This window comes from Rhincodon typus, chromosome 10, assembly GCF_021869965.1.
Source record: "Rhincodon typus isolate 14 chromosome 10, sRhiTyp1.1, whole genome shotgun sequence".
NCBI classification, from domain to species: domain Eukaryota; kingdom Metazoa; phylum Chordata; class Chondrichthyes; order Orectolobiformes; family Rhincodontidae; genus Rhincodon; species Rhincodon typus.
In genome coordinates this window covers 49,202,782-49,211,589 of record NC_063341.1, presented here as the reverse complement: position 1 = coordinate 49,211,589, position 8,808 = coordinate 49,202,782, and the positions used below count along the sequence as shown (strand labels likewise).

Below are 8,808 nucleotides of genomic sequence, written 5' to 3'. Positions count from 1 at the left end.
TTCTTCTTTTTACACAGTGGCACCTCCAAAAGAACAAAAATAATGTTTACCTGGGGTAAGAGGCAGATTAAAGTCCCTTTGATTCCATTTCAATATTCCTTACCCTCACCATGAATAACTCACATCATACAACGCACCAATGACTCTATGAGATCTGAACAACTATTAATAGCTAGTTAACACATGGATACTTATATACCTTGCAAGTTTTAATGCCCAAGTTAAAAGGACTACAGCAGAAATATTTTTCAGGTAAAAGGCGAGTTCTAGTAATTAAAGTTGGAGAAAGCTGTGAGGCTTGATAGCTTTAGGATGGCACTCTTGTCATTTAAGAGGGGCTATCAAATCCAAGAAGGAATAGCAATGTCTGAAGGCAATTGAAGAAGACGATTAAGGTATATTAGAATCTGCTGAGATAAATTAGTACACAGATAGAATGCTAAGGTGAGTGGTTGTGAAAGCTTAGGGTACAGCAACACTGGAATGACCTCATGTGAAACACTATGGAGAGAGCTTCAGTTGTGGAAATACTGGGAAGATGTCACGAGTTGTCATTGATAAAATCATGGTGCTACAATATTTCTCTTTGGGGCCGAGTCAGCTGAACCTAGTTCAGAGGTATGTTTGCTGGGATTGAAATCTGAACATGTACCGCACTTGTGAGAATTTGGATCACTCAGTCAAGAGCAGTAGTGCTCATCAATGATAAAATCAGCCAATTGATGAAATAATCCCTGGTTGCACAGGAATTTGTCTTGTTTACAGAAGTTGGCAGTTAGTGTACATTCTACTTTGCATAGTCAGTTCCATTATCTCTTTCAACGACAGTTCAAAACCAACCTGTTGGTAAGCTCTACAGTGGGCCTGAACAGGACATTCTGAACAAAGTGGAGCCTTGGGAGTACAGACAGTAGCACCCAGCTCCATTATAGCTTGGTTAAAGTCCCCCGGTCTAAATGGGTCCACCAAGCTATTTGCCAACATCCTGTAATGAAAGGACACCATAATGCTAAATTTGAAATATCCGTGTAAGACATTTACATCAAAATTTAAGCATTTCTGTGTTTTCTTCAGTGGAAAACTTTCTAATCAGCATTGCACATTTGTGGTTAAAATAATAACAGCAGCTCAGATCTCAATACCTAAGTTAATTTGAATGCCAGATCACAAGGTCCATCTCAATTATTTTTGTTGCTCTAGGCTTTAGGAGATAAGCCAAACTAACTTGCATAAAACAAGAACCGAAAGAACTGCAGATGCTGTAAATCAGAAACAAAAACAGAAATTGATGGAAAAAGCTCAGCAGGTCTGGCAGCATCTGTGGAGAGAAATCAGAGTTTAATGTTACAGGTCAAGTGACCCTTCCTCAGGTCCAAGTTCGGAGAAAGGGTCACTCGACCCGAAACATTAACTCTGATTTCTCTTCACAGATGCTGCCAGACCTGCTGACCTGTTCCAGCAATTTCTGTTTCTGCTGCATAAATTAAGACTGCAAGATTTATTCATTTAAATTCATTCAGTAAACAGTTTTGTCAGAGATCTGTGATCGTAACATCCACGCACAAAGAGCAATGCTAGATAAGTAGGGGAAATTGTTAAGATCATCAGAAAGATCAGAATTAAAGGGATAGTTACTTCTTAAAAAATCTTAACATGCTGCTCGTCAGTAGGCAGAGTACATCAGCAAGAGAAAAGTGAATCCTACCAAAGTGCTTCAAACACTGTTGGACTGGTGCTGTCTGCTCCAATTGCTCTAACACGACACAGCACCCGTACAGCGTTCCCATCCACTATCCCAGTTACCTACAAGAAGTAAAGCTTCACATTCAAATCTCCACTGCTAGTTTTTCCAGCAGAAAGATGTGATTTTTAGATTTATTAGAAGAGAATAAATAATGCATAACAATTTAGAAGCACATTACTGAACTGTGCACTTTCCAAATGCAAATCCCACAGAATAAAAAGATTGTGTTCTCTTATTACATTACATATTCATACCTACCTTTGTGGTCTATTGCCCTCTCATTATTGTGAAATGCTCCATTGAAACTTTTGCTCCATGGAATAGGTGTTTAAAGATTCTAAATGCTCAAGGTCAAACTATTTAACTTAGAAAAAAATATTCCTCAGATAAGATATTCAAACCAAGGCCCATCTGCTGTCTCAGGCAGAGATGAAAGATCCCATGGCACTATTTCAAAGAAGAACACGAGGTAGTTTTCCCTAGTGTCCTCGCCAATATTTATCCCTCAGTTAAAATCACTGTCACTTTTCTGTTTTTGGGAACCTGCTGTGTGAAAATTGGCTGCATTGCATCTTTACATTACAGCAATTGTAATTTAAAAGTATGTAATTGGTTATAAATCAACATCTGGATTACTCTGTCGTCATGAAAAGCACTATTTAAATACCAGGTTTTCTTTCTTTCTCGAAGTACAAGAAAGCACGTATACAAACACCAACTACTGTTTTTCTTTGCCTAAACTGGTTGCCTTCTTGATTCTCTTTTCATTACTCTTTTTCATTTCCCTCTTGACTCTTGCTTGAATATAGTTCATTTAGAGTCCAGAGGGTAAGTTACTAAGATCATCCAGGCATTGAGAATCAAAACAATCTTTCAGTGCAGTTATTTATTTTAAAAATTGAAAACATAACTGGATTTTTCCGATAATACTGGCAGTAAAGTATTTCCCATGCCAGAGCTCTTAATTAGTAAAAAATGACAAATCAGTTATTTACCAACTGAGTACAGTTTACACTACAAAGTCTAGTTCCCAATAAGAATGCTTCCTAACACATATATGCTGAGTTTATGACATTTGACAGAAAATATAGCAATGTAGCCATGCAGACAAAGAGAAAGGCCTGATAAGTTCTTTCCTCACCTGTCCAAATGTGATTGAGGCAATGGCAGAAGCTGTGTATCTCCCAACACCGGGCAGCAGCTTCTGTAGCTCCTCTGCAGTCTTTGGCATCTCACCTTTGAATTCTGACATAACCTATGAGAAGGGAAATACATTTAAAGATTGCAGAATTTTGCATTATCTAAATCAAATCTTTACCTCTTTCTAATATGATTTTGGTAGTATGGGCCTTCCCTGGTTTAAAGGGTGGCACAGGTGTCATTCAGATGTCTCCTCCAACTTGCTTTCAATCTGGTCATGCAGTAATAAAGAATGAGTTAGAACAGTTCTATGATTCTTTGTCATCTTCTTACAAAGACATATGTGGCCTCTGTACAGTTCTTCTCACAGCACCATAACTGTTATTAGGAACTTATTACACAGACAACGGAGGTCATAATCTGGACTCCTAATATCCTGTGACAGAGCAACAGCCAAACTTCAGTACATTTACCACAGTGCACTGCCTGGGTTTTGTTAATATTTTGTAGCGTATTTAAAAATTCCTCTCCAATAAATTATGGACATTTTTATCTGATGTAAAAGCAGAGATGACAAGAATATCAATTGTACCAGTCGTCTAAGAATGTCTCCAATACCTTTTGTGCTCCTTCATGTAATCTTCTTCCTCTGGAATAATATCCTAGGCCTGACCACATTTCATTCACTTCCTGCAAGAACAGCATTAAGGAGACAATTTATTACATTGTGCCATAAGAAGTAGCAGGGTGAAGTAACAAAGAACTTTAGGGATTACGCCTCTAGGGTCACATAGTTGAATTGACTCCAGATTTGTGTGTTTTCTCGCTAGAAATGAGAGAATGTTTCACAGTCATACTTCATAATTTCATAAGAGTTTGGGGTCAGTACTGGGTTGGTGATCTGTTGTGTGCACTTCCTGATATTCAGTTCCATTGCAAATCAATAGAATTAAATACTTTGGTAACGGACAGACAATGCAGTTAAAAGAAAACCATTGCAGATGCTAAAGAATGCTGAAGAAACTCAGCCAGATACTGTCTGTTTTGCATCGTTGCTAGAGATAAATTTCTAACCCAGTGTGTTTTACTTTCTTAAAAAAAAAGTACTTTATGTTCTAATTGTATTTCTTCATTCAAGGAAGGTACAGTTTTCTTTCAAACTAACTTCTAATAAGTCAGGCTATTTCCAGAGATTTATCGATGCAGGTATGTGACATTTTTGACATACTAATTAATGTTTTGGCCCGTAAGGAACATCTACAAAGAAAACAAATCAAAGCAATCAACTGGATAGATTAACTCTTTCATGAACTAATTTAAAGCCGTTCTGTTGTTTGGACTGACTTCAACAATTCACTATTGCTGCTTGTTTCAGTAAATGGCAAGTTTACACTCAAATGTGTTACAAAAGAATATGATGTCATTGTCAGTAGCTGCCTCTAAAGTGACATGGACACATTGGAGAAATCCTCTACTTAAATCCAGAAAATGAATGAATCTATCCTGGACAGACTATCACAAATACTTCCTATAATGTTAGATCTGATAAACATATGTCCATAAACTGGTAATTCTGCTGGGAATGAGCAAACATAAATGGAGAAGGTTCACAATTCACCACGTGAGGCCTTTCAGTATGATGCAATAAAGCTCCATGGAATACTCAAAACTTTTCTTTCCTTTGAAAACATGAATTCTTTCCTGCAATATTATGCAAAATACAAGCTGCCTTTGGAAACATCAATTCACAGCATTTGTTCACAAAAGCACTTCTATAAAACTTCAATCGAATTGATTGAAATTATTATAAACAGATGATGATTGGACCCTTTACCTCAACGGTGGCTTTAGCAAGATCCTGCAAGGTTGGCCATCTCTGAAAGTGAAAGCAGTGACAGGATATTAAGACTTGTGCAGCCTGCACCAATCAAAATTATTGTTAAAATGACACCATTGAGATTCTTTTTTTACCTGCATCCATTTGTTATAGTAGTTGATCACAGTAGCTACCTGTGTTTGCTGTAACATGATCTCAGACACCCAAACTGTGAAGGAAGATAAGGCTAAGGTTTTACAACATCAGAATATTTACATAAGTTTTTAAAAAAGTCATGGGGATCTAGCAATTGTTAGGCATATTTTTAAAAAGTCACAGTTCTTCAAGTTTGTCTTCAATTATCCCAGCAGCTGCACGAGATAACGTTTGTGGAGTTGTTGTTGTTTAATCACAACAACAATTAGTTTATTAGCCAACAACAGATCCACAGAAGATGCGAGAAAAAAATCCAGTGGTGCCAATGATCTCAATTCATTTCAGGAAACCTACTGGGAGCGAGATTAAGGAAGCCAGGTATTTTGCCCTGAAAAGTTAGTAATACAGCTCTCTCACACACTCTCCAGCTGCCAGAATTGAATTGGCAGTGCCTCACAAGAGAAGCTGAGGAATACGACATGTAAAAGGAAGAGCATGCAAACAAATTAATGAACAAACTTTTCTCGTTATACAGTAAGGAGGATCACAAAGGGCCAACCTTAGTGGTCAGGAAATATTGTAACATCAAGCTGAATTTTACCAAAAATGGCTATAAGGAGCACTTAGTCTGGAGTATACCGCAAGGCCCCTTCAGACCAATCCAAGCAACAGAATCTCATCTTCAAGCGATTTGTCATCTGTTCTATGATGTCCCTTGTCAAAGAATAGACTGCATTACATCTACTTCAGTCTCAGTCAGAGGTTTGCATAACGGAGTCATCAGTTATGATTGCAAAGGGTAGCCCTTGTCTCCCAGTAGCCATCCTTGTAAAGTCCTTGAATCGAAACAGGAACTTGAGAGTTCTCAAGAAGATAGACATTAGGGTAGATTCCAGGCTATCTGGCACAGACTTCTAAAGTGCGGTAGTGATGATCATGAATGACTTGTATGTTAATGGAGTCGAACTCTTTTCTATTGATGAAGTTGGCAACATTATAATATAGCGCTCTCAACGTAACATGCAGTCTGTATCACCTGGGAAAGCCAGCTATGTTGGCAAAGCCTACTGCCCATGCTGCAGCTTTGACCTCATCATGAAGAAACGAGATGAATCAATGTAATCTGTCATAAACTACATCAGTAACAGCTTAGATACATTTTTGGATTGATAGTTGATAGATCTCACATAGGTCTCCAATAAATTCGTGGAAGTAGCTAGTTGCATGAAACTTTAATGCAGCTGTAACTTTGACAGTCATTGGGTAAGGACAGCCACCAATCCCTTCAGGTTGCAAGTCCCACTCCAGCAGATGATGTAATTCCATAACAGTTTCCAGGGGCATCCTCAGTCTGTGGTGGCAATCTGCCTCATCAAAGTGGAGAAAATAGTGTCAAGGACAATAGATTCTGGTCTCCTGTACCTCCTCCACATCCATGGGTGATCTTCGGCTGCTGTTCAGCTGCCACTGGATGTTGTTACTAGTCCTGAGCTTGGTGACACATTTGATCTGCCTCAATTTCTCAGCCCTTCTATTGCACGGCCACAATGACAATTACCCCTGCTGTGACTAGATCCATTGGTCACAGTTCCTATGAACCTATGTGAGGAATATCAGACTCAGAGCAGGTCTTATGTACATATGAACAAGGAAAAAGACTTGGACACTTAGCCCTTTACACCTGCTCTGCCATTCAATAGGATCGCAGCTGATCCGATTTTAACCTCAACTCCACATGCCTGCATATCCCTGATAATCTTTCATCCCTTTGATAATCAACAATATACCTACTTCTACCTTAAAAATTTTAAAGATTCTGCATCTACTGCCTTTTGAGGAAGGAAATTCCAAAGACTCACAACCCTCTGAATGACAAAAAGAAGTTTACTCGCCTCTGTCTTAAATGGATGACCCCTTATTTTTAAGCTATGACCCCTCGTTCAATTCTGGTTCTCCCATTTTAGGAAGGATGCTGTTAAATTTAAAAGGGTTCTGAAAAATATTTACAAAGATGTCTCCAGGGTTGGAGGGTTCAAGATACAGGGAGAGGCTTAATAGGCTAGGGATACTTTCCCTAGAGTATCGGAGGCTGAGAGGGGCCTTATTGAAGTTTATAACAAACATCGTGAGGGGCACAGATAGTGTGAATAGCCAAGGTCTTTTCCCCAGGGTAGCAGAGTCCAAAACTAGAGGGCATAGGTTTAAGATGAGAGGGGTAAAATTTAAAAGGGATCTAAGGGGCAACTTTTTCACACAGGCAATGGTGCATATATGGAAAGAGCCTACACGAACAGCATCAGAAAGATTCTACACGCCCCGACACACCCATCACACTACCCTACATCAGGAACACGTCAGAACTCACCACAAGACTCCTACGACCGCTGGGCATCAGAGTGGCACACAAGCCCACGTCAACCCTATGATAACTGCTCACCCGAACTAAAGACTCACTCCCCGCCATGGACAGGACCAATGTCATCTACAAAATCCCCTGCAGAGACTGCGAGAAACACTACATCGGACAAACGGGAAGGAAACTAACAAGAGTACATGAACACTAACTGGCTACAAAAAGACAGGACCAATACTCACTCATCTCAATCCACATGGACAAGGATTACCACGACTTCAACTGGGACAACACCAAGATCCTGGGACAGGCTAGGCAGAGAGAAGGACGAGAATTCCTGGAAACATGGCATTCCATGAAGCATGCTATTAATAAACACATAGAACTCAACTCCATGTACATTCCACTACGAAGGAAAACCGGAAGTGAGGCAATCCATCTCAACGGACCCCAGAGTTTAAAAACCAGGCAGGAAAACACACCGACGTTTCATCGGAGGCTGCACTGAGGATGTTACCAAGCACGGTAACGAAACGTCTGCAAAACAACAAACCAGGTCGGCAAGCCAACCAACCTCAAATGGAAAGAGCTGCCAAAGGAAGTGGTTGAGGCTGGTACAATTACAATGTTTAAAAGGCATCCGGATGGGTGTATGAATAGGAAAGGTTTGGAGGGATATGGGCCAAATGCTGGCAAATAGGACTAGATTAATTTAGGATATCTGGTCATCATGAACGAGTTGGACCAAAGGGTCTGCTGTCTAACTCTATGACTCTAGTTCTAGATGTCCCACAACAGCAAACATTCTTCAACATCTGGTTGGTCAAATCCCCCCCAAAATCTCTGTTTAAATTAAGTCACTTCTGACTCTTCTAAACTCCAGCAGATATAGGCTAGCCTGTCTAGGCTATTCACATATGGCAAACCACTCACTCCAGAAGGTCTAGTAAACCACCACTAAACTGCTTTGAACGCTTTAGAATCCTTCTGTAAATACAGTGACCAGTATTGTACATAGTACTCCAGATGCAATCTAATCTGTGTAACTGACGAATAACTTCCCTATTCTTGCATTCAATTCCCCTCAAATAAAGTAGCATGCTATATACTCGATGGACTGAATGGCCTGCTTCCACACTGTAGGGATTCTATGATTATGTAATTGTGTGAGGAAGGAGTTTAGGAAGGGAATAAGGTAACCATTGTTAACCAGGGAAGTTAAGGATCACATTAAATTGAAAGGAAAAATACAAAATTTAGCAAAGATTAGTGTAAGCTAGAGTATTGGGAAAGTTTTAAAAACTAAGAAAAGATGACCAAAAAAAACTATACAGGGAAATTTGGAGGGTAAACTGGCAAGTAATATCAAGATATTCAGCATGAGCTTCTTTAAATATATAGAAACGAAGATAGAAGCCAAAGTTAAAATAGACCCCTTAGACAGCAAGGCTGGAAATTAATAATGAGGAGCCAGGAAATAGCAGAGGATTTGAACAAATACTTTGCGTCTGTCTTCACAGTAGAATATTCACTAACATATTCCAAAATTACTAAATAATCAAGGGCCAAAAGGAGAGAGGAAATAAATACAATAACTAT

General features: G+C 39.3%; 1 protein-coding gene across 4 annotated transcripts in view; it reads right to left on the bottom strand.

The window, feature by feature from the left end:
• Positions 1 to 6: 6 nt before the first annotated feature.
• The window catches only part of mutyh (mutY DNA glycosylase), a 14,477-nt gene continuing 5,675 nt past the window's right edge, over positions 7 to 8,808 (bottom strand). For 3 of the 4 annotated variants that reach the window (XM_020516907.2, XM_020516900.2, XM_048602353.1), the window contains exons 5-10: positions 4,856 to 4,929; positions 4,719 to 4,760; positions 3,503 to 3,574; positions 2,886 to 2,999; positions 1,706 to 1,803; positions 7 to 985 (exon numbers count right to left, since the gene is read on the bottom strand). In XM_020516907.2, the coding sequence (XP_020372496.2) occupies positions 760 to 985; positions 1,706 to 1,803; positions 2,886 to 2,999; positions 3,503 to 3,574; positions 4,719 to 4,760; positions 4,856 to 4,929 (626 nt within the window). In that variant the 3' untranslated portion in view covers positions 7 to 759. The remainder of the gene's footprint in view (positions 986 to 1,705; positions 1,804 to 2,885; positions 3,000 to 3,502; positions 3,575 to 4,718; positions 4,761 to 4,855; positions 4,930 to 8,808) is intronic. The other variant, XM_048602354.1, reaches the window with a different exon arrangement.